General features: G+C 39.4%; 5 protein-coding genes across 8 annotated transcripts in view; 2 read left to right on the top strand and 3 right to left on the bottom strand.

The window, feature by feature from the left end:
* Positions 1 to 1,776: 1,776 nt before the first annotated feature.
* tufm (Tu translation elongation factor, mitochondrial) lies at positions 1,777 to 9,193 on the bottom strand. Its single transcript, XM_061750035.1, has 10 exons — positions 9,079 to 9,193; positions 8,505 to 8,551; positions 8,262 to 8,400; positions 6,574 to 6,740; positions 6,145 to 6,414; positions 5,922 to 6,054; positions 4,835 to 4,939; positions 4,453 to 4,604; positions 4,136 to 4,255; positions 1,777 to 3,643 (listed from the first exon to the last, which is right to left on the bottom strand). The coding sequence occupies exons 1-10, from the start codon at positions 9,113 to 9,115 to the stop codon at positions 3,476 to 3,478; spliced, it is 1,338 nt and encodes a 445-aa protein (XP_061606019.1). The 5' UTR covers positions 9,116 to 9,193; the 3' UTR covers positions 1,777 to 3,475.
* Positions 9,194 to 9,572: 379 nt separating this feature from the next.
* On the top strand, positions 9,573 to 16,793 carry hspbp1 (HSPA (heat shock 70kDa) binding protein, cytoplasmic cochaperone 1). 2 transcript variants are annotated; one of them, XM_061748546.1, is made up of 8 exons: positions 9,573 to 9,731; positions 10,488 to 10,611; positions 10,927 to 11,128; positions 11,226 to 11,450; positions 11,544 to 11,699; positions 13,420 to 13,516; positions 13,701 to 13,812; positions 16,333 to 16,793. In XM_061748546.1, exons 2-8 carry the CDS (start codon positions 10,492 to 10,494, stop codon positions 16,411 to 16,413), a joined length of 993 nt encoding a protein of 330 aa, XP_061604530.1. In that variant the 5' UTR covers positions 9,573 to 9,731; positions 10,488 to 10,491; the 3' UTR covers positions 16,414 to 16,793. The 2 variants fall into 2 exon arrangements, with proteins under 2 accessions (XP_061604530.1, XP_061604531.1); XM_061748547.1 differs by lacking the exon at positions 10,488 to 10,611 and having other exon boundaries at positions 9,577 to 9,731.
* On the bottom strand, positions 16,712 to 23,284 carry tmem86b (transmembrane protein 86B). Of its 2 annotated transcripts, XM_061748550.1 has the most exons (4): positions 23,160 to 23,284; positions 18,976 to 19,091; positions 18,627 to 18,870; positions 16,712 to 17,393 (listed from the first exon to the last, which is right to left on the bottom strand). In XM_061748550.1, the coding sequence occupies exons 2-4, from the start codon at positions 19,024 to 19,026 to the stop codon at positions 16,939 to 16,941; spliced, it is 750 nt and encodes a 249-aa protein (XP_061604534.1). In that variant the 5' UTR covers positions 19,027 to 19,091; positions 23,160 to 23,284; the 3' UTR covers positions 16,712 to 16,938. The 2 variants fall into 2 exon arrangements, with proteins under 2 accessions (XP_061604534.1, XP_061604533.1); XM_061748549.1 differs by lacking the exon at positions 23,160 to 23,284 and having other exon boundaries at positions 18,976 to 19,266.
* aspdh (aspartate dehydrogenase domain containing) overlaps positions 21,251 to 24,236 on the top strand; it is a 5,553-nt gene continuing 2,567 nt past the window's right edge. Inside the window, exons 1-5 of the mRNA XM_061748548.1 lie at positions 21,251 to 21,354; positions 21,440 to 21,544; positions 21,666 to 21,810; positions 21,929 to 22,013; positions 23,194 to 23,343. Coding sequence (XP_061604532.1) covers positions 21,490 to 21,544; positions 21,666 to 21,810; positions 21,929 to 22,013; positions 23,194 to 23,343 — 435 coding nt within the window. The 5' untranslated portion in view covers positions 21,251 to 21,354; positions 21,440 to 21,489. The remainder of the gene's footprint in view (positions 21,355 to 21,439; positions 21,545 to 21,665; positions 21,811 to 21,928; positions 22,014 to 23,193; positions 23,344 to 24,236) is intronic.
* Positions 23,193 to 24,236, bottom strand: part of gys1 (glycogen synthase 1 (muscle)) — a 20,844-nt gene continuing 19,800 nt past the window's right edge. For both annotated transcript variants that reach the window (XM_061748544.1, XM_061748545.1), the window contains one exon: positions 23,193 to 23,226. The gene's annotated coding sequence lies outside the window, so the exon portion shown is untranslated. The remainder of the gene's footprint in view (positions 23,227 to 24,236) is intronic.

Raw genomic sequence — 24,236 nt, 5'->3', positions numbered from 1 at the left:
CTTTCCATACTATATACATTTAACATGACCATAGTTGAATCTGTGAATCCTCCCATGAGAATGTTGAGTGATGTGGTGCGATGCAAGCATAATGTGGAGAAAATAACGGGATGAATCCCACCCACTCCACAGTGTTGGAGGAGGAGAACCTGTGGAAAGTCAGTCTTTCAACATGAAGAGTGGGCTGCAGCCTTAATTATCACAACCCTGCTTCTTCTTCACTGTTTGCCTGCAGGTGTGAGAAGGAGGTGGAGGTTGAAAAAAAAGTAACATTACTTTAATACTACTTAAAGCTTTATGTTTTTTGTTCTTCAGTAACAGTCCTGTATCATATTATGAGTACTGATGTCTATTTAGGATCTGGAATTACAGCATCTATTTATTTACTTACCTTTGTATTGATTTATAATTTTTGTATGATGAGTATCAGTCACTGGCATTTTGAGAGCATTTGGTCCAAGCTAAGTCGTTACATAATATTATCGCCCTGAAGATGATGAGAGCACAATTCCTCTTTGTTGAGGCTACTGTAGTACAATTAGCACCTTCCAGTGAGTGATAACCGGCCTGCCAAAATCTCTTACAGCTTCAAAAAAAAGACGCTGATGAAATGACAAAAGCTGTTAGAAAGTTTTATATATTTTGGATATTACATTATAGCACTCTTCAAGAGCTCTAAAGGGAATGAACTGACAACATGTTGATAAAATATCAGCCACTGTTTTGGGAAATGAATGCCCTTGTTAAAAATGTCAAGGGAAAGTCATCTTTGGCCTGTGGATGTCAGATGTCAAGCAATCAATCTTCACATCTTTTCCCATGTGAGAGACTATTTCTTAATATAATTTTGCACTTTTCTTTTCCATTCACATTGGACAGCTAGTTTTTTTTCCCTTCTCCTTCTGAGGGTGCAGATAGCTTTATGTTATGAAAAATGGGAACATGGGAATGGAAGAAATATCCAGTAGGACAGGGAGAGTCTGAGAAAGGAAAGGGAACAAACTGGTTTGGGAAATAAATGTAACAATAATAATGAGATGATTTATATTACTAATGTAATAATAAACCTGTATAGCGTACTTCAAGGGACCCAAGAATGCTTAAAAAAGTAATAGTAAAACAAAGGGATCAAGCTGAAACTGCACGGTCAAAGTATAACTGCTCAGAGAACGCAACAAGTTTCATCAGCCATCCATGCATCCATCAATCTTCTACAGCGCTTGTCCTCAGACCCTTCAATCAACCTAATTAACATGCATGTTTTTGGAAGGTGGTTTGCTTCTTCTGCTTCTTTTAAAGCATTGTCCAAGCACGACTCTGCAAACATGACAGCTACCCATGGGAGAGCAGTTCCGTGCAGTTCGGAGTACCATCGACTCAGCAGAGGAATCAAGGTCACTGAAACATAAGCGTGTTTACTGTCTGGGCATATCGCTTTACGTTGTAGTTCTGGAGCATGGTGACGTGCAGCTGAGCACGTCGCTCACGGGTACCAGCTCGGTCCAGTCCACACATACAGTGTGCGATTATGGCAACAAGCCGATCGGATTACCGGACAAGGCACTGATTCGAATAGCGGAAGTAAACACAGTTGACAAACTTCCTGTGTGGAGTGCAGAGAGTACAACAGAGGTGACAAGTACTCAGACTCTGTACTTAAATGGAAGTAAGATACTGTGAATAATACCATGGTTGATCTAGAAATACTGACGCAACACCTTTACTTAAGTAAAATTTAAAAAAGTACAGACTCAGAAATGTAATTAAGCATGAAAGTAAAAAGTCAAGTTTTTTATTATTTCAATTGTCAAACTGACAAAACCGGTTTCTATAACTTGTGACAACGAAAAGACTTATCTGCACACAAAATAGTTTCCCTCTTTTATTTACTCATCACTATTTACTCATGTGTTCCCATTCACATTGTGAACAAAAAATGCTAAATTTGATAATGACAACTGTAAAAAAAAAAAAAAAAAAAATGTTTCTTCTTTCAGATTAGACAGAATTTTTTTTTATGCCAGAAGCTAGTGTTTTTTAGGCTGACACAACATAATACATTCATCACAAATCAAGTCTTGGACCAGACAACATCAAACAAATATTTTAAATAAGGCCATGGATGGGAAAAACTGTACCTTGCTTCTTTCATCTATTGTAAGAAATAAATTTTAAAAAATAAATTAAAAAACTCAAGGTACCTGAACAACCTACTTGACTATAGCAAAACTGGAGCCCACCAACACACACACACACACACACACACACACACACACAGAGAGACCGAACATCAAGGCCATTGAAAGCCAATGTATGTACAGTATATACAGTGAACCCCCGTTTGTTGCGTGGGATACGTTCCAGACCCGCCCACAATAGGTGAAAATCTGATATAGAGGTACTATTTTTTGTTTTTTAACAGGTAAACACCTCCAACATGCTTTAAACAAATTTAAACTTATTAAAACACACTTGAACTTAACACACTTTTTTAATGTATTCCTTAGTTGGATTAGTAGTAATATATTGAGTAGTGTTTTTTTTTAATGTTCTGTATTCCTTTGTTCTTACGCTCTCGCTTGTAAAGTTCGCCAAATAAGAGCAATGCATGCTTGCTTCAAGCTGTTTAATTTTCACTGCTTGTTGAAGTTCACTGTAAAAGTGACACGTAAAACAAAAGAGAATTAAACATTGTATATTTACACACCAAAATGATGACCCACCATTTATTAACTCTTAATGCTCACATAAATATGGAACACCCTAGACAAGCCTAATGGGCGTTAGTATGCACGTTACGGTAATTATAAACCTTCATACACTGCTACTTTAACACACATGGAGCAGCAGCACATACAACAAGAGAATGGTCTGTTCCTTTATACTTCTCTAATTGATTTTTTTGCTACTATACTGTATTAATTTTACACAAATATTTTTTCATGTGCAAATTCAAACTGTTTAAATGGACATGCTCTTATTTTTAAATTCACATAGATTAAATAACCATCCTGTATATAGAGAAAAGCTAAATATAGTATTTACAATCAATCTTGGTTTAACTAATCTACACCAAGACAGTACTAACTGAATTCCAGTGGTACGATTCCAAAAAGGCGCTCAAAGCCTCTTTGCTGCCCTCGTGTGTTGACGTAGTGAACTAAGTACTGTCATCTGTCCTGTTTCACATGAGTGTTTGCCTATAGGTGGGAGGGGCAAAAAAACTAATAAAAACTGAAGTTGTTATTTAATAAAATTTTATTATATAAATGACATGAAGCAGTCTGGCCCTTTACAAATATTTTGGATGAATGTAATATCGCAACACATGGGATGAAGCTGTAAAGTATCCTGTGTATTTGCAATTTGGGGGGATTACAGTATTTCATTGAGGCAGACACAGACAACCACCTTCCATTAAGTTCGTGCCAAATACCCCCTGCCCCCCCCAACCCCGAGTTCCCTTTACACCTTCTTATGAGACCCACTGGTCTTCGTCTGTCATTGTCAGGATGTCCGTCACCAGGCCAGTGCCGATAGTTCTGTTGCCGTCTCTAAGAGTGAACCTTTGACCTTTCTCCAGGACCATTGGTTGTCGGAGCGTGAGGGTCAAGGAGGTGTCCTCCCCCGGCATCACCATTTCCTGGACGGGACAAGATCAGATGGCATGTTTACTATAACTAGTAAAATTGAGATTTTGTGTAGTTTTTAATGTGAAAAAATAAAAAATTTACTCCGATTGCAGACCGCCAAATGTTTGTTGATGGTTGACGGACCTTCCTGACCAATTTGGCCTGTGAACCACTGGTTTAAAAGCATAGTAATCTTACTGTAGTTAAACTTCTGACTTTGGGGGGGGAGGGGAATAAAATTTGCCTAAAAGAAAATCATTCTCTCATTATTCTGGCATTTAGCAAATATAAATAATTTTGGTATTCCTAATTGACCTAAAACAGGAAAAATGTAGTCTTATTTTATGTCAGACAGTGAGGAAAAAAAGATGTCTTTTTATATACCAATATCACGGTGAGTACTAGTATTGTATAATAGGGAGAATGTGAAAGGTATAACAAGATGGATGAAGTTCAACAATATTTGCTTTTGGAGCAAAATCAGTAGAAATACAAGCACACACCTTGCCAGAAGGCAGAGTGACTCTGCAGGCCATGTCCCACGTTAAGGAGAACACCACCGGCATGAAGTTGGTGACAAACGGCTTGTGTCGTCCTCCCTCCTCTTTACTTAGAACATACACCTGCAACACACGAAGCACGTGTGACTCGGAGCAGCTACAACAGTCTGCCTTTGTCAGAGCTCACCCTGCTGGTGAGAAATGAGAACGTCTTAAAATAGCATTAACATGAGTGCATAGGTAGGATGTGCAAACATTATGGACTTTGTGCGTATTACTGCATGTGTCAGTTAGAACTATTATAACATTGTCTTCCAAACCTGAGCGTTGACTTTCTGGTGAGGCTTGATCGATCCCGGCTTACACATCACCATCCCTCTTTTCACGTCCTCCCTCTTCAGGCCTCGGACAAGAGCACCCAGGTTGTCTCCAGCCTCGGCCCGTTCCAGAGATTTATGGAACATCTCGATGCCTGAGCCCAACAGCACGGACACCCGAGTTAAACACAAATGTATCATTATTATTTTTGTTTTGCTTTTGTATTGGATCTCATTAGGATTTGCAAAGTCTCAAGTAAAGTGACTGGTGAGGTTCACTCTGCAGTATAAATCCAGCCTTATCTTTCCTCATAGGAAATAACCACTTATACTCTTGTCTCCACTGAGGTTTTTACTGTTTTTTTATTTTGTGTCTTACACTCACCTGTAACCACAGATTTGAAGCTGCGATTGTGACCCACAAACTCACAGTCGTCCCCTTTCTTAATAATGCCCCTCTCCATGGTGCCGGTCACTACCGTCCCCCTGCCTGAATGCAGACAAAAAACACAATAGATTCAATGCATTTGAAACTAAAAACACTGCACAAAATGCAGCTTTGAGTCAAACAATTACAATATTCAAAGTGGACACATTCCTTTATTTATAAAAAAAAAAAAAAAAAAAAGTTCAATATATACAGTACAGCCATTTAACAGAAAACAGCGCAGCTACAGAATCTAATGAGTTACAGTACAAATTCAATAAAATATTTTGTAACAACGATAATAATCCTCAGCATTAATGGACAGCATCAGAGATATTAATTTACCTATGTTTATTAGTGTGCTTATAGCCTTGAACTTGTTAACGTGTTTTGCATTGCATCTCTATGGCACCGTACACTGCTACATAACCATTAATAATTACATAAATAAATACATACCTTACTGACAATGTAAACTGAGCATTACCATCTTTGTAATGGTAGACTTTAAAGAGCTGTTGTGTTCACTGTTCATTAGACAGTGCAGGTCTACCTAATGTTCAGACCTGTGAGGTTATGTTATGAGATTAACCAATATTAAATGTAGACTTCATTTTGTTATTAGTAACATAATTATGTTTCCATCCGTTTCCTCATTTGGGTTGCGGGTGAGCTAGCGCCAATTAAAGCTGACTTTGGGTGAGAAGTGGGGCACTTGTACACCCTGGACTGGTCGCCATCTGAGCACATATAGACAAACTTCTATTCCATCTCATAGTCATACCTCTGGACAAGTTATAGCTTTAAAATGTATTTTATTAAAAATTAAATTTTTGGAATCTGGAAGGAGACTGAGATTCAAACCCAGAACCTCAGAAGTGTGAGGCAGTCATGCTAACTACTAGGTCAATGTGCTTCAATACAGTTATTACTAAATTTAAAATGGAAAAAAAAAAACATGAAATATGGATACATATGAAGCATTAAATACATTAACTAATACATACACTGGATTAAACCTTGACATCTTGAAATGGGTTCATACCTGGGATAGAATAAACACCTTCGACAGGCAGAAGGAACGCCTTTTCCAGTTCTCTTTTGGGCAATGGAACATACGAATCCACAATCTCCAGCAGTTTAATGACTGCACTGATTCCAAGCTCTGGCTCACGACCCTGAAAAGAAGCATCACAAACATTCAGTCAAGACTCAGAAGTGTGCTACAGGTGATCAATTCCTTGGGGCCGGTTGCTGCCTTCACTCACCTCCAGAGCACAGAGGGCAGAGCCTATCACTACAGGCGTGTTGTTGCCGTCGTAGCCGAACTCTGTAAGAAGCTCACGAATCTCGATCTCCACCAGCTCAAGCATCTCCTTGTCCTCCACCGCGTCCGCCTTGTTGATGAACACCACCACGTGCTCGACCCCGATCTGCCTCGCCAGCAGCAGGTGCTCACGTGTTTGGGGCATCTGGCCGTCAGTGGCCGCCACCACCAGGATGCAGCCGTCCATCTGAGCAGTGCCTGTAATCATGTTCTGGGGAAGGGGGAGGAAAAAAAAAAATAATAAAAATTGGCACTTACAACAAAGCATAAACTTAAATTTTGCGACGGTTCGTAAAACTCATAAGTTTGGGCACTCGTAATTCAACGCCCCAATGTTTCTGTGGCTTGTTCTCACAGTTAGACAGCTTACCTTGACATAGTCAGCATGACCGGGGCAGTCTGTGTGAGCGTAATGTCTGTTGGCTGTGGTATATTCAACATGAGAGGCGTTGATGGTGATTCCTCGGGCCTTTTCCTCAGGGGCGTTGTCAATATCCTCATACTTTTTAAAGTTGGCACCACCGGCATCGGCAAGTACTGACAATTTAAAACAAACAGCGGTAAAATGCCTGTGAACCAGAATACAATAGATTCTCAATAATCGAGCCTATTAAATTGTACAAAACGTCAGATTGAACCATTGTAATTGATTGTGTCACTTGAGACCTCAGCATGTCTCACTAGATTTACCGTAATTGCTCGTGTATAATGCGCATCCCCCCCCCCCCCCCCCCCTAAAGAAATTGTCAAAAATAAATAGTGCGCATTATACATAGGTATAGAGGGAAAATGGGGCGGGGAACTTTCACATTTTATAAATGTATGCCCCCATCTAGAGGTTATGAAAAAGCTGTATACGTTCACTCCAAAATGCCACCGCCACCTAGAGGTTATGAGAAAGGTGTACCCTTTCATTTTAATATGCCACCTAGTGGTTATGAAAAAGATGTAGCCTACACTTTCATTCCATTATGACAGGGGACAGGGGTACGTATGACTGCATATATGTACAGTTGCGGTCATAAGTTTACATACATACCCTGGCAGATTTGTGAAATATTATTGTTGGGTTTTTTTGTTTTTTTTATAAATATGACTGATGACTGAACAACAACCATCGTTCATTTCTTTATGGTTATGTTTTGATTAATGATAATGATTGTCTGAAATGCTTGACTGTTTAATTGTAATCCCATTAAAATAAAATTAAATGTGTTTCGCCTGGTCCATCTTGGTTTCTTTAAAGAATTGTAGCCATCTTAGAAATTTTGCCTGGGCAATCAAACATGAGCACAACTGTGTGTTTTCTAATTTACTAAATAAAAGTAGGGCTGTGAATTTCAAAATAAGAGCAAGTAAATAAAACAAATTGTTACGTGTTCAAATAAAGTGGTTAACTTCGGAAAAATTATTTGAAAAAACTAATACAGATAATCCTTCATGTTTTGATCATATGGGTAGAATCATGCATTGTAAAATGCATTAGACATAGGTAGAAGGGTTTTCCAGAATTTTGAGGTCAACTTTGGGGGTGTGTATTATACATGGGTGCGCATTATACATGCGAAATTACGGTACTCACAGCTCCAAAAATATATTTGGTTTAATTTTTCTTTTTTTTGTGGGTGTTTTTTGGAACAACACACAGGGGTACTAGTGGGGAAAAAAGAGAAAAAGTGTGATGATGATCATCGAGCTTGAAATTAAACTGAATGGGACAATAACAAAGTGGTACACACATCTCTGTCTTGGCTACTAAGTATAGTATGGGTAACGCAGCAATGCACTCACATCAATAACAAAAGATGAAGATTACCAAGAGTGAATAATCGTAATTTAAATTTATTTTTTTCACTCTGTTACATTACAGAGTGACTGGCCTGTACTGTATTCTACCTTGCCTAAACAGCTGTTAATGGTTTTATGATAGCTACCATTCATCCTGGAAGAGACAAGTGTTTACTTCCATAACTTCCTATCAGAAAAGTTGATTCATTTTATTTCCCCACCAGACCGTCCCAGCATCCCAGGTAAGATGATGTGGTAATAAACCCTTACCCTTTGTTATGGCTGCAGTTAGGGTGGTCTTGCCATGATCGACATGTCCAATGGTTCCAACGTTGACGTGGGGCTTGTCTCTGCTGTAAATCTTCTTAGCCTCTGCAGCGAAGGTCCGCCGACTCAGAGGCACAGCACACTACAACATACATAAATGTATATAGATAAATACAGATAAGGATTTATACAGTTAGAAACACAGATTAATTGAATCTGTACAGGATAGTTTAGGTGCACACTCACTAGTTTAAATGAGCTCTGCACAAGGCTCGGTGAGGACAGTTGAAGAGCTGAAGGAAACAAAAACACAACATTGTTAATACTATATCTCGTAAAAAAAAATAGGCCCGTGCTAAAGAATGCCATTTAGTTTCAATCAGCTCATGTGGGAAAATCACAACTCCTTAGCCAACTAATCTGACCAAAAAGCACATCATCCCATCATTAAACGCTAAGCAAGTCTTAACAAAGCTGACGAAACACATTAAAACGGAAAGTTAGCTTCGAATAAAGCTCCATGTCATACTACCATATATCAGACCATTTCCTGTCTAAACATAAAATAAGTTCCAATATCAACAAATAATGATTGATCACTTTCTTCATTCTAGTTAGCTGTAACGTTAGCTTACGAGCACCGGTAACGTGACCTTGCTGTCCTAATAGAATAGACAGCATCATCCCCTTTTCGTGTTTAATGCTGCAACAGCCCACAAGAGCATTTTCAGAGCACCACAGAGTGCTGCAAACGAACAAACAATCAGAAACACAAAGACAGCATAATGTGGTGAAGAATTGGAATTTTAGACAATTTTACCGGAGACGCAAGCACGGAGTCCTAATAGCGCTGCCATCTTGGACAGTCATACAAACTAGACAAAGACCAACAATTCGCCAAGAGCAATTTGTAGTACGGGCGCAATCCACTGGAATAATACCTACTTTTCCTCGTTACCCCTTCTTGGGTTTATTTTATTCATTTCATCCCCATTAGTACAATCTAAATACAATTTAATAATTTGACATCAACACATTACGAATTTATTTATTTTTAAATGACAAACGTTTAATTATCTTGCTTCTACTAATACTCTCTGAAAGTTCCAAGTTCCAACTGGTACGCAATTGAATCGCTAATAGACAATTGAGCGTTTTTCTTCTTGAATATAATAATTTAATCAGCCTTTATTAAGGTGTTTGGCAACTGTTAAAATAAAAACAAATGTAAAAATTTAATCGACTATCGTCTGACTGTAAAGACAGCTGTAAATTCCAAATGTCTTTGCGGCTTTAATTTTACCATTACGGTAAAACATGGCGGCTTACTTAGTTGCCACCCATGCGCTAGCTTTAGCTAGAATGTTCTAGCGTCTTCATGTGTCTACTAGGTTAAAGAGGCGTCCACCTTCTGGGCCGTCAAAAATAGTCCGTGTTTACATTTGTTCAGTATCATTTCATGAACCTCTAAAGGTAAATTGGATTTGAACATTGTAATGTAATTTAAGGTAGAGTTATGAAGGTTGTATGTATTCTGGATTCTCGGACCCGTTATTATGGGTTAGGGTTGTGGACAGGTAGTGAAAAGTTAAAAGGGATCCCGTGTTTACGATGGTCCGGACATACGACCATTAACTACTTTCCGCAGCGTCATCACGCGGTGCAGGAAGGCACGCTCAGTTACCACCGTGTTGACTATTTATAAATAATTGGATTGGTTTATATTTATTACACGAGTCGCCGCTAACCCGGACGAATTATACAGTCGGAGCCGGAGCGCTCGCTTCCGTTATAATATCGTTGTGTTATGACGTTTGTATTTGTTGTTACCTTTCTTGGCCGCCACCGAAGTTTACTGAACGGGAAAAACAGTCAAACAAGAATACTAAATGAGAATACTTGTTAGGAGTTGCTGGAGGGCCAAGTTAACACCCAGACGCTCACACGCAACTAACCTGAATGCTTAAACTCACGAGATACTACAGTAAAGTAATTAATTACACTTTATAAAACAGTTTATTTCTTTACATTCGGTTGTATAATTTTAGGGAAATGCAGGTCCCAGGGTGACAACAGTTGACAATCACTGGTGATTGAGCATTGTTTTTAAACATGGACTGGCTAATATGGGCTAAACTTACATTTGATCAAAGTGTATGTATGACCTTAGGTCCTGCTCAGTTTGTCTTTTACTTGATGCACTTCACCTCCCCCCCCCCCCCTTTCAAGCAACATGGCAGAAGACGGACAAAATAGAAGATACCCTCAGAATCTTCAGGGGGTCCTGCAGTTGGCAATCGATGCTGGCTCCGGTGCAGAGGGGCCTGCTCCTGTCGAACCCATTTCGGAGGAGGTTGGTCCTGTGGACTTTGAACCCCACCCCCGATCGCCAAACACATGCACACACGCACACACATAGAGATATAGAGGTGCTTTATTATTTTTTTAATATATAAATAGGTTAACCCCTCTAACAAGCTTTAAACAAATTCAAACTTATTAAAACACCCTGGAACTTATTAACACCAAAATGATGAACCACCGTGTACTTTAATGCACATGGAGCAGCATCAAATACAACAAAAGAGAATTCAATTGTTCGTTTAACCACCAGTGAAATCTTAATCAAAGAAATATGGTGTGATAGTCTTTATTTTCCATCTTTCAGAGGAGTGCGTGGCTAAGGGAGGCTCTCGCAGATGTCTGCAAAGGGCAGATGGATGAAGTGGAGCAGATGAAGCAGTGCTTGGCTGTCCTGAACAAGGAGGAGCTGAACGGTGAGGGGGATAGGGATGAGGAAGATGAAGATGAGCGGGAATCAGCCTTTGAGTTGCTGTCAGATTTGTGTGAGAACCTTGACAATGCCAGAGGTCAGTATTTATTTTTTCATATGATATGAATTCATTAAATGAGGGTAATATTAATGCAATTGACAGTATCCTATTTGTGTCCCCATGTCTCTCACAGACCTGATGGTTCTGGGAGGCCTGGATGTGTGCGTGTCCAAATATTTGTGTCATGCCCAAAGTAGGCTGAGGCGGAGCGCTGCTCAGCTGATCGCTACCTGTGCCCAGAACATGCCACAAGTGCAGGATCACTTGCTAAAGATGAGCACTTTACCAAAGCTTCTACAGCTGACAGACTCAGACCCCCATCCCACAGTCAGAGTCAAAGCCCTTTATGCAGTCTCATGTGAGTGCAGTGTGTCGTAGTGACTTCAATGCAGAGTGTGAAGCATTTCAAACAGATTATGTTCGTGTCATCCATCTGGTGTTGTGACTGCAGGTCTGGTCCGAGAGAAGGACACGGGAATGGAGGCCTTTTTGTCCCATGATGGCTTCTCAGTGCTAATGAGAGGCATGCAGTCAGAACATGAGAAGCTCCAGACCAAGTCGGCGTTCCTTCTGTTCAACCTGCTGACGTCACATCCTGAACAAAAAGGTGCAAAACATGATGATGAGTTATTTATGAATTATTTTCGTTATCTCTAAGGAACCTATCCTCTGGTAGCCTAAATTGTGTATGTGAGAGAGGTGGCAAAAGTACTCACACTCTGTACTTAAGTAGAAGTACAGTAAAACCCCACATATTTGCAGTTTGGGATTTGCAAATGTGCCAATTTAAATACTTTATTTATTTTTTAAACCTGTCCTCTGGTATTTGATTAAAAAAAACTCATCTATTTGTTTTTGTGCTTGGCCCAAAGCCAAGCCACGTCTAATTCAGGAAGTCCTCGATTTACAAACGAGTTCCGTTCCTCCGCTGGCGACGTAACACGATTTTCCACGTAAGTCGGATTTTACCATTAAAGTCGAAATTTACGGCGAAATACTTCTGTTACGGGTATTGTCCCACGTGTTTGTGACAGCAAGCTCAGTGTGTGTGGGCGTGTGCGTCTGTGTGAGTGAGAAGGGACTGCAAAGGAGGAAGGAGTGCACGCAGGTGCGAATGTGTACAGTGGCAAGTGTAGTGATGGCGACCGGGGAAGAGTAGCGATTAGCGGAGGACCCGTTGACGTTGAATGTGCAGAGGAGTTAATGAAGCCATTAAAGCAGCAAATCGGTGTTTCGTGCCTTTATTGTTGCTGCCACCCAGCTCAGCTGCGCAACGAGAGAAGGGAGCTAACCCCTGCGTCTCCCGACCACGGTCAGGTGACCGTAGCAGGAAAGGTTAACGCTCTTTATAAAGAAACTAAAATACATGAAAATATATATTTTTTTTTTAAAGATTCTGTACTTACCATTACTGCTGAGTGTGTGAAAAAAGGAGGGCGAAAAAGGCAAAGATACTCCCACCGCACAAACACAGACAAGCACTATGCACTAGCTAAGCAGAAACACTATGGTGCTGGGACAAAATGGCGGACAAGGCACGGGCGTCGTAAAGTCAAAATGTCGTAGGTCGAGTGCCTCGTAACGCGAGGACTTCCTGTATTAAAAAAAAATAAAAAATCCTTTGGCGCCATCTTGTGGCATCTTAGTTCCTTGGCCTCATGTTAAAGTGAGGCCAGTTCCATTTAGTCAAGCCATAGCCTTCTCTAATAGGAAAAACGTGCTTTGCCGCCTTGTGGAATCTATAGGCAATTAGAAACCTTTTTGGCAAGTTCAAAAAAGTAACAAGCCTATTTTGACAAAGTAAGGAGTAAAAAGTATCTGTTTCAAATTTAGGGAGTAAAAAGTTTATTTGAGAAATAAATGCTGAAGCACAGTTACCTGTAAAATCTATTTAAGTACTCTAACAAAGTACAGTCAATTCCCGCATATTCACAAATTCACCTAGTTGATGTTGTTAGGGGGGACCTATCCTCTATTTGCTGAAAAACTCCCCTAATTGTTGTTTTTAATGCTCAGGCCAAAGCAATACAAGTATGACTTTGGCACCATCTCGGGGCATCTTGGTGCCAAGGAACTATGTTTAAGTGAGTTGAAGAGTTTGATTTTGACAAAAGTAGTGCTTTGCTGCCATCTTGTGGCCTAAATGGATATAAACCTTTTTGGGCGGTGTCAATTACTTGCAGATTGTCTCTGTTTGCTGCAGGACTTGGTCCTTATCCCCTGTGAATAGCGGTGGAACATTGTAATTGTACTTACAGTATTTACCTACCACCACTGGAGATGGGTATCACAGACCTCATTTGTTGCGTCATTCATTCTTCCCGTAGACACAGTGGTCTCCATGGGGATGGTGCAGCAGCTGGTCTCGGTGCTGCGTTGTCCACACTCACCTTTTCATGAGCACGTGCTTGGTGTTCTTTGCTGGTAAGACGCCTAGTTTATCTTCTTCTGTCCTCCGCATATAGCAGTTGACATTGATGATGGGGTAAATGACAGTGTAGGTTTGTTTTTAGCCCAAGTCAGCTGGGATATGCCATGACCATAAACAGGAAAAAATAGGTTTAAAACATGGATGATGAATGCACTGCCTTGCCACTTGTCTGTCCAGCCTGGTGGAAGACTGTGTGAAGGGGCTCAAAGATTGTAGGGATCCATCTCTCGGTCTCGAAGAGTTACTGCGACTGCGCGCCAGAGAACTCCAAGGCCAAGAAGAAAGTCAGGTACAGTATGTCACCTACTGTTTTAAATGTAAACTAGAATGCTACTCAGTGGAGCTCAACAATTTCCACCTCACATCGTCTCAACTTGAAGTAGTTAAGACTTAATTGTTCTGAATGGCCAATTTCATTTACAGCAAGGCACAACACAAAGAACATTGGTGGTAAAACATAAAGGAAGCGCAGTTTTGACAAAGAGTACTGTGGTACTCTGGGATAGAGCGCACAGTTTAGAAACAAGAGTGTGAAGTATCATCAATAACAACAAATAATAAAAACAGACAACAGAAATGTAAAGAAAAAAAACCCAAGATGTTTCAATAAAGGATTGGCATCCACCTTTTATATTTCTATACAGCGGAACCCAGCATACTCGTAGTTCGGCACCTGCGGACTTTCAGGGTTTTTTTTCTTTAGTGGGGGCGACAAACCCCGAAAACGCTTATTGGTGGTTTAAGAATTTTGGGGGTTTTATACGCTCCAAAAAGAGCATTAAACAGCTGCAGCTCGGGTTCTGAGCAGAACAAAGAGGTCAGAGCATATTACTCCAATTATAAAGTCTTTACCCTGGCTTCCAGTCAGCTTTAGAATAGATTTTAAAGTTCTGCTACTGGTCTATAAATCACTAAATGGTTCAGGTCCTGAATACATGAAAGAAATGCTAATGGAATATAAACCCAGTAGGGCTCTGAGATCGACAGACTCGGGTCAACTAGTGGAGCACAGTCCAAAGCAAACTTGGTGAAGCAGCATTTAGCTAGTATGCTGCACATAAATGGAATAAGTTACAAACAGAAGTGACATCAGCCCCAAGTGTGAATGTTTTTAACTCCAGGTCATAAAGTTGACTTTTTGACTCGATTTGACAGCATGTATATATATATATATATATATATATTTAAAAAAAAACAACAAACAAACTTGCCATTCGACTTGGACACCATAAATTTCATGAGTTTTTGACTTGACAGCATGTAAAAAAATATATTTTTACTCACCTCAGACTTGAAAACCAATGACTTGTGACTTAATTTGGACTTGTTTACGTGTATTTCTTTTTTTTAATTCATTTTATTTACCAATCAATCAGCACACAGCAGGTATCTATTTAACATGAAACTACATTCTTGATTCTTCTTTGTGTCCTTTTCTTCTTCGCCTCTTTTTGACGTAATATTTTTACACAGAGCCCCCTTAGTGTTCCGTCTGAGATACCACAGTTGGATAAAGTTGTACCTTTATAACAAGATGACAAACTTGTGTTCCTCTTTTTTGAAATTGCCTGATGTTTTTGATACACACAAGAAATGCCAAGTTTAAACTGAAATCTATATTTGCGTTTGAAATTGCCTCACTAGGAATGTTTAGAGACAAGAAAATGCAGTTTTCCTTCTATATGCACAATGTGAATGTAAGAAAAATACTGTTGATTATCTAAAGGAGGAAACCAATTTGTCATTCCTTAAGTGAATCTCATTTTCTCTTGTGTATTCATAATTGCTCTTTAACTAAGCAAAAATATATTTTATCCTTATACTTGGATTATTCCAATAGAATTGTCAGTAGAATAATCATTACTAATTGCAGCACTACTGGATGCAAATTCTCATTTGTGACATGTCTGTTTAATGTCCCTTCAGAGGTCACAGCATTTTCATAGAAGTGAACCACCCCCCAATTGGTTTTGAAAGTATAAAAGTTTTGATCAACCCCCTACTTTTCTGATAAGGGTTCATCACTTATTAAATTTGTTTTGATATAAATATTGATTTTAAAATATATTTAATAAATGCAGTATATAATATACATAATGAAACAAATTATCTTGGGGGTGTCGCGATGAGCAGCTGTTTTAGTTCTGACAAATCCCTAACCATGTCCTTGGTAAGCATTGTCATACCTTTTATAAAAAAATAAAATAAAATAAAAAAAGACCAAAACATTGGATTTCATTACTTTGGAACAGAATGCCGATAACTGTAATTTTTTTTATTGTGTCTGTTTACTTGGTGGCTACAGCAGAAGTGGTGAAAGAATGCGCTCTTGAGGATAGCCAGTAGCTGACCTTCGCTCAGAGTGACAACCACTAATTTGCTTCAGAACGAAATGATACAACTTAATAGGAACTCGTCCAAGATTTCTGCATTTTTCACAATTAATGAAAAAAATAAGAATTGGGCAGCACAGAGTGGTTTGCACATTTGTCCTCCAACAGTGACAGACCCCTCTCCATTTACCTCACAGTCAAGAGGTCCTGAGTTCAAATCTTTGCTCGGACCATCCTGTAGTATGGAGTTTGCGTGTTCTCCCCAATGCTTGTGTAGGTATTCTCCGGATATATACATTTTTGTAAAGTCATTTGGTGACCACTGTCAGTGGTGGAATGGTGCACCCTCTATTAACCAACAGCCTCTAATAGGGGGCGCTAGGCCTGGTGAAACCTGTTGTTTTTCAATCTATCAATGTACAATGTGTTGGTAAGAGAGCAATTCCTGTAATTTGTTTTTTTCCCTCTCACAACAGGAAGAGCTGGAATTCTGTGAACGCTTAAGGGTGGCTTGTTTCCGTGGACACCAGCCCGATGACCATGGGATGGACCGCTGACCTCAAATGTGTTGTTGTTGTTGTTAGTGTGCTAATATACATTCATCATCTGGATTTATGGTTAAAGTGTTTGTCAGTCATTTTCTGCATGTCATCCAACATGGTAACTTCTTCAGTGTTGTAAGACAGTGCAAGTAGTTTGTAAAATGTCTGTTTCAATACCTGTGGAACTGTTTTCACTCCTCAAAGGAATTTTAAGTTGTCTGTTAAAACAAGACTCAGATATTGTATATGGATGTCATCAATTTTCTTTACACCATATTTATGAACAAAGAGTATTTTTATAGCTATAGCAAGCTCACATGAACAGCTTTTGCTTTAATATGAATTTTACATGTCACTGTTATATTCAAATATGGCAATAAAATTAGTCCAAAACATTTTTAGTTATCATTTTAAAGCAATATCCAATACATACAAACATTTTTACATTTCAGTGTCATCATCATCCAGCAGCTACGAGTATTAGGCAGTAGTATGTTACTCTGGATGCTTCCAAAGTTAGGAATGCTGCATGAATATTGGCTAGGACCTCTTCCATTTTTCAAAATCATTTTTGTTTTCCACTGCCCTCATGTCCCCCACACTAATTAGTAGTTGCGCTAAGTAATATGTCACCATGACAACAGTGTTACTGTATTCCACAGATGCTGTCACCTTAAACTCTTGCAAAGCCAACACAAGGTCAGACACCATGAAGGACAAACTTCCTAATAGTGTAAATGCACGACGGGTCCTGATGGCTAATATTGCCATGATTGTGATTAAGACAATGTAGACCCCCACAGCAGGAGTTATGAGGTCTGAGTTTGGGTTCTTCTGCAAAAATGGAAACAAGTATGTGTAAACACCTCCTGCAATCACAACCAGGATCAGATATAGCAGGCCAGTCCATGAGGAGGAGGATGAATATGGCTCATAACGGGATGAGAGAAAGGTGACGGAGTAGAGAAGATGAGCCAGTGCAAATGCAGCCATTCCTAAAAGAGACGACATATGGTAGTACAGTTTAAACAGTAGGTTCATAAATTTGGTGAAGAGTGGCTGAAGATGTGCTTTCTTTGTGACTTGGATACGTCAGTTTCCCAGCTTTGCATTCTTTACAGTAGAAAAATTTGACAAAAAGGTATATACAGGATACTGGAATAATGATTGTCTCATCTCAATTTACAAATTTAGAGTGAAATCTGGGACTGTTAAATTGAAAACAAAAGAAAAAGACAGACCATTTAAGTGAAATCCTATTATGCAATGAGGGCACCCATCATGATTTTTCTACTTTTGTTATGTAAAAACATCCTTAATTATGCTTTATAAATAATATTACACGGTACTTTAACACCTACTTAACAGAAATAGGTTACATGCAATTTCTCCCATACAAATCACTGTTTGTGATTTTGTGTGTATATATATATATATAGAAATTAAATGGTGTGGAACATGTTTACGTACAAATATCAAGTAAAATCGATCCATTCATCCATTTTCTATTGTACTTGACCTAAGGAGCGCCATGAGCTGGAGCCTGTCCCAGCTGACAGGCGAGAGGTGGAGTACATCTTGGAATGTTCACCAGTCAATCAGGGCACATATAGACAAACAACCATTCACACTCACATTCACATATGAGCAATTTTGAGTGTTCAATGAACCTAACATGCATGATTTTGGAAGGTGGGATGGGAGTTGGACTACCTGGAGAAAATCCACATAAACAAGAAAGCCAGAGCCAAGATTGGAACTCTCAACTTTAAGAACTGTGAGATGAGGAGATAATCACTAGCATGACATACTGCTCATAAAATCCCTTCTTTTTATTTTGCACACAGTTTTCAACTAATTGTATTTAGTTCATTAAAAAATATATATTTATTTTTTGCAAATATTTGATTGAATATAGTTTCATAGTAGGAATAGTGTGACGTTACACTCACACAAAACAACTTAACACAATGTTCTATGTTTGTTTACACACAAAACAATGATAAATGTCAAACTTGAGATTTAGGTTGATTCGGCAGACTTTTTGTGTTGAACGAATGGAAATGCAAATGTATGGAACGGATTGACTGAACTCATAAGTCAGTGTTTTTCTTTTCTGATTGTGAATTTCATTATTTGCAACTATGTCTCCTCCCTAATAGGGGTTATATTGAGATAATTTATTGATGAAATGAATTAAAATTAACAAATACAAATGTGTTTCCTACCATGGAGGAAAAGCTCAGGCCACACCAGGCAGCAGTCGCCCACAGCTGAGAGGACAAGTCCTCCCACCACACCCAGTACACTCTGACCTCCATTCCAGCTCAGCACTGCCACGGCCAGCAGAAGCGCCGGTGCCGATTTGACACCCGCCAGTATGATGGATGCTGGGGAGTCTGGAGTCCACAGGTAGAAGTACACAGCTGAGGCCAAAAAGAAAGGTGTGAGAGAGAAGAGCAGAGCGCGGGACTGAAAGAGAGGGAAACAGACAGTGACTATGAAAAATAGGAACAGATCAATGATGATATCATTTAGAACGATCAAAATGACGAATCAATGTAAATGAGATCTTACCGTATTTCTTCTCTGCCGCCTGTCATAAGCATCTGTCTCAAAGATGTCCATGTTCTCCACTGGGAAGAGCTCAACCTCCTGTTTTGCTGTGCTCTTGCAGTGCCGCCTTCACTAATCTGGGAAGAAGAAGGGAAAAAAAACAAAACAGAAAAAGCTAAAAGACCTCCCTCTTGTGCTGCTGTTTCTGTCAGAAGGAAATCTGTGCTGTGTCTACTGGTGTTTCAGAGCCATGAACTTTAGACTGATCCTTTCTGTGTGATTACGTCCCTGATTATCAACCGTCTCCCTGTTTCGAGTCATCGTGAACAGAAAGTTGACCTTTGACCTCTCCAGAGGGAATACATCAGTGATATCAACACATAGGGCAAAGGTGAAGAAAGCAATGCACTGGTTACATAAAATGATCAGTTGTTGGTTGTAACACCTTGGATTTTGGCATAAAAGACAATGGAGTAATAATTGTATACAGCACATATTACAAGAAAGCACAGTGGACTAATAGCCAGCAGTATGTAACCTCACAGTTCTGAGGTTCGACTCTAGGCTCCAACCTTCCTGCGTGGAGCTCGCGTGTTCTCCCTGTTCTTACGTGGGTTTTCTCCAAGTAATCTGGCATCCTCTTAGTACATTCCAAACACATGCATGTTAGGTTATCATAAACTCTAAATTGTCTTTCGGTATAAATGCGAGAGTGAGTGTGTATGTGCCCTGCGACTAGCTGGCGACCAGTCCAGAGTGTACCCCACTGCTCACCCAAAATAAGCTTGGATAGGCTCCAGCCCACCCGCGACCCTAATGAGGACATGGACAATAGAAAATGCATGGCTGGATACAGTGAACCCTCGCAATAGTGGTGGTTTGGCATTTAAAAATTCACCTGTTTGCAGATTTGTTTTTCTGTCATACACTAAAAAGTTCACCCATTTGCTGTTTCTGTGCGCATGCAAATGCAATAAAAGTATTATTTTGGCGCCATCCTATGGCATATCAACAGTTGAGGAGTTTCATTTAGACATATATAAACCTTTTAGAGGGTGTCAGTTAATCACGCGTTTCTGCGCTTCGGAGCAAGGCTTGGTCCCGATCCCCAGTGAATAGGGGGTTCACTGTATATTATCACAGTATATTAGAAGATAAGGCAGTTGGCAGTATATTTAAAATCATTTCATGTATTGCATCTTTATCCAACTTTTGTGGGAAGGCCTAAACCCTGCTTAGATGAGTTTGGTGTTGAAGACCTTTAGATCCCTGACTTCCACCCTATCAAACACCATTGGGATGAACTGCAACCTCTCTCAGTTCCAACATCAGGATGAATGGACAAAGATTCCCACAGACACACTTGGTTGTCAAAGAGTGGGCACTGTTATAGCTGTGAAGGTGGACAACCACCATGTGAAAGAACATTCACATCACTCACTTGCCACTAAACTTCAGTCTGCACTGCGACACTGAGCCGGTCTCTTTTTTTTTAACCGCTGATCCTGTTCAGGGTCATAAGGAAACTGGAGCGCATCACAGCTGACTTTGGGCAAGATGTAGAGTACATCCTGGACCGCTTGCCAGTCAAATAGGGAGCACATACTGCATACTGTAGACCAGTGATTACCAAACACTGCGTCGTGTGACAAATCAGTGTGCTGTGAAAGATAATCAGGTGCGCCGAAGGACATTATCCAATTTCACTTAATTGGTCTGCAAATTATTATCTTTTTTCAACCATCTATGCCAGTGATGTATGTTGACAGGCAAAACTATTAAATGTTCTTCCACTTGATGGCAGAAAATACAATTAGCCTGTGTAATCACCGGTTGCCATTCATACAAGAGAATAATATATTTGTGTTCAATTAAACAAGCCCGTATTTCAGTAAGTAAATCGAGACTAGAACATTATTTCTGTATATATACATTTTGGGAGATTTTTGTTTGGTGGTGTGCCCGTGAGATTTTAAATATGTGCCATGGCTCAATACAGGTTGAGAAACTGCTGAATAGACAGACAATCATTGGCACTCAAAGTCACACCTATAGACAATTTTTAGTTTTCCGTTACATGCATGTTTTCGGGAAGTGGGAGGAAGCCAGAGTATGTACCTGGGAAAAAAACAAGCACAGGGAGAACATGCAAACTCCACACAGAAAAGTCAATCCGTAACCTTTGATTGAGGCGGACTGTCTGAAAAAATCTCAAAAGAAAACAGAAATAAGTCTGTGATGTTTTAGAAAGCCGATAATTCCAATCCAACGGCTCAAGAACTAACAATGATTAACTTTGGCGTCTGCGGGTCAAACTTTGTACTGTGCGCTCTCCCATAATTCCTTTGTCAGACGTGCTTCATTCAGATTGGGAGACCCAGGAAAGGTGTGGGATTATCGGTGAGTCGAGTAATAACACTGATTGAGGGAGCGTTGATATGAAGTTAAGCGTAAACATGTTTATATATGCCGCCTTGTTATGCAGGTGAATGTTCCGGACCTTTATGAGCCCGTTTTCATCCCCTGCGCAGGAAAATGGCAGCAGGATCCTCTTCCCTGCATATTGGAATTGTAGGATTTGGAAATTTAGGTGTGAACTGTTCCATAGCATGAACACTCACTGCCATACACATTCATGAAGCTCTTTGTACATGAATATCATTACATCTGGCAGTTTACTTTTGTTTTTTGTTTTGTTTTTCACCCTGCAGGACAGTTCTTAGTGGAGAGAATCACTAAAGATGGAGCCCCTCTAGGATTAGCTCTGGCTTTTGTTTGGAACCGAAATACTGAGAAACTGAAAGGTTTAGTCCCAGATGAGCTTGTATTGGGTAACCTGTCATCCTTCGCAGACAGGTGCCAACGTAAATATTATGCCAGTAATGAATGCAAATCTTATTGTTAGCTAAATATTTCTGACATTGTGCACCAAATGCTCATCAACATCTAATTTTGTTTAACAAATGTTCTTCAGGCAATGTGATGTCATTGTGGAAGTGTGCCATCCTCGGGTGGTGAAAGAATTTGGGGTCCACTTCCTGTCTCGCTCACATTTTATGGTGAGACGTTCCCCCTTCTTTCTGTCCTTTGACTAAGAACACAGAAAAATATTTGATGTAGTGCAAGACATAATGTATAGTAGTAGAATTTTATTTAAATAAAAAAAAAAAGTAATCATTTATTATTGTCAGAAAAAGTGTTCTGTTCTGCAGGAACAGTGTACTCATGATTTAGTTTGATGAATTGGTATAGTAATATTTTTGCTTTGGTAGGTTTATTACTTTTCTCATTTAAATATTTTTGACTATCATATAATGATAGACCCTTCACTGTTGTGAGGTTTGGGGTCCGTATCCGGCTTCTGGCCTTCCTGTTTGGCGTTTGTATGTTCTCCCCATGCTTGTTTGCATTTTATCGGTTTACCCGTGTACTCAGCCTTCCTCCCACATTCCAAAAATATGCATGTTAGGTTCATTGAATACTCTAAATTGTCCTTTGGTATTAATGTGAGTGTAAATGATTAAGTCAGATGCGATAGGGTTCGGCACCCCCCCGACCCTAACGAGGATAAGCAGTAAAAAATGATGTATGGATGTTAGCAGAGATCATAAATTCCCCCTCGACACAATTTAGATCTCGTCCAATTGATGTTTAGTCGTTAATAATTGATTCATAATCATTAACTCTCAATTGGTTACAAACTTAAACGAGGGAAAAATGTCAAATAGAATCAATAACTGGATTGTCCATTGGGCAGAAAATGGAAGTGCAAAAGGAATTCTAAATTGAAGTCATACATACATTTTGAATTAATATTTTCATGTTAGAGTGACCCGATTGTCTTTGGTAAGATCACTGGTCATGAGCACTACTTTAAATTTTAAACATCTCTCTTGTGAAATTAAAAAAATAATATATATATATATATATATATATATATACCTGAATGCTGTGAATGACATGAAGATGGTTAAAAGATCAGAGCATATACTAGCACTTCCTAAATACCATGCATGCTATTAAACTGGATGCACAGTGAATGATATGATCTTCTAATGAGGCCATGACATCAACATTAACTGTTCTGCCCTCACACAAGTACTACAGTTTTTGGAAAGCTCACTGGCTCAGCATTCATACTGACTGATGACCCAACATGTGTCCGTGGCAGGAGATGGGACCACCTAAAAGGTGAAGTTACATACTGTATCATGGCCTCGGGTATCCTCCTTCCTGCAGGTCGGCTCCCCCTCGGCCCTTGCTGATCACGACCTGAATGAGAAGCTTCGTCAGGCGGCGCGGCTGAATGGAAGAACGCTCTACATCCCCAGTGGCGCGTTGTGGGGAGGTCAGGACATCCAGAGGTTGAATGATAGCGGGGCATTGCAGGTAAAACTGCTTACAGTATACTCATGCAGGAGTCAGATACTGCAGACTAGAGCAGGGGTTCTCAAACTTTTTGGGTCTTGGTCTCATAATCCTAACACCATAACTAATGTCCACCCATAAGAATTCTAAAGTTGCCTATTTTTAGAGACAAAATCGCAAATCTTACAATAGCAATTTTATATTTCTCAAAGATAAAATTGGAATATTATGATACTGAAGTCAAAGTTTAACAGGGGAAGAAAATTCAATTTGAAGTTGTAATGTTATAATAGTTGCATTTTTTTTTAAAAGAAAAAGTCATATGTTAAAATCAAAGTTTAATGTGGGAAAGTAATATTTCCAAAAATGTATATAACTATAACTATATTTCCATAATATTACACTCAAAGAGGTGCCTCTATTCCCCCCACCAAAAAGGACTATATTGTCTAATAAATATAAATTTTTTTCTCTCTAAAAATGACTTTTCCTGTAATACCTTATGTTCTAAAATACAAATAAATCTTGCAGCAACATTTCAGAACCCTCTATCAACTATTTTTATATTTAATTGACTACCAAGTTTAATTCCTGCTAAGAAGCAGACAACATGAGCAAATCATTTTCACACTGTTGTGCGTATGACTAGAAGCCAATCACCGAGTCGTTTAGGCTCAACATTTTCAGACATTGTGCCCACTTATACGTTGCAAAAGCAATCATTTAGGTTGGAAACTTTTGACCCGAGGTATGTGCTCCCAGGACACCATTATTTTGCAGAGGTCACATTGCCTCACCTGTACAACTCTACATAAGAAAAGATCATGAGAAAGCTAGAAATGCTGGATGCGTGAAAGTATGTCAGATTTATGTGATGATACATTACAATCGTATCCGAGCTTGTACTTGGCCCA

This window comes from Phyllopteryx taeniolatus, chromosome 16, assembly GCF_024500385.1.
Source record: "Phyllopteryx taeniolatus isolate TA_2022b chromosome 16, UOR_Ptae_1.2, whole genome shotgun sequence".
Taxonomy (NCBI): Eukaryota; Metazoa; Chordata; class Actinopteri; order Syngnathiformes; family Syngnathidae; genus Phyllopteryx; species Phyllopteryx taeniolatus.
The sequence above is the reverse complement of the archived record's forward strand: the minus strand, read 5'-3'. Positions and strand labels throughout refer to the sequence as shown.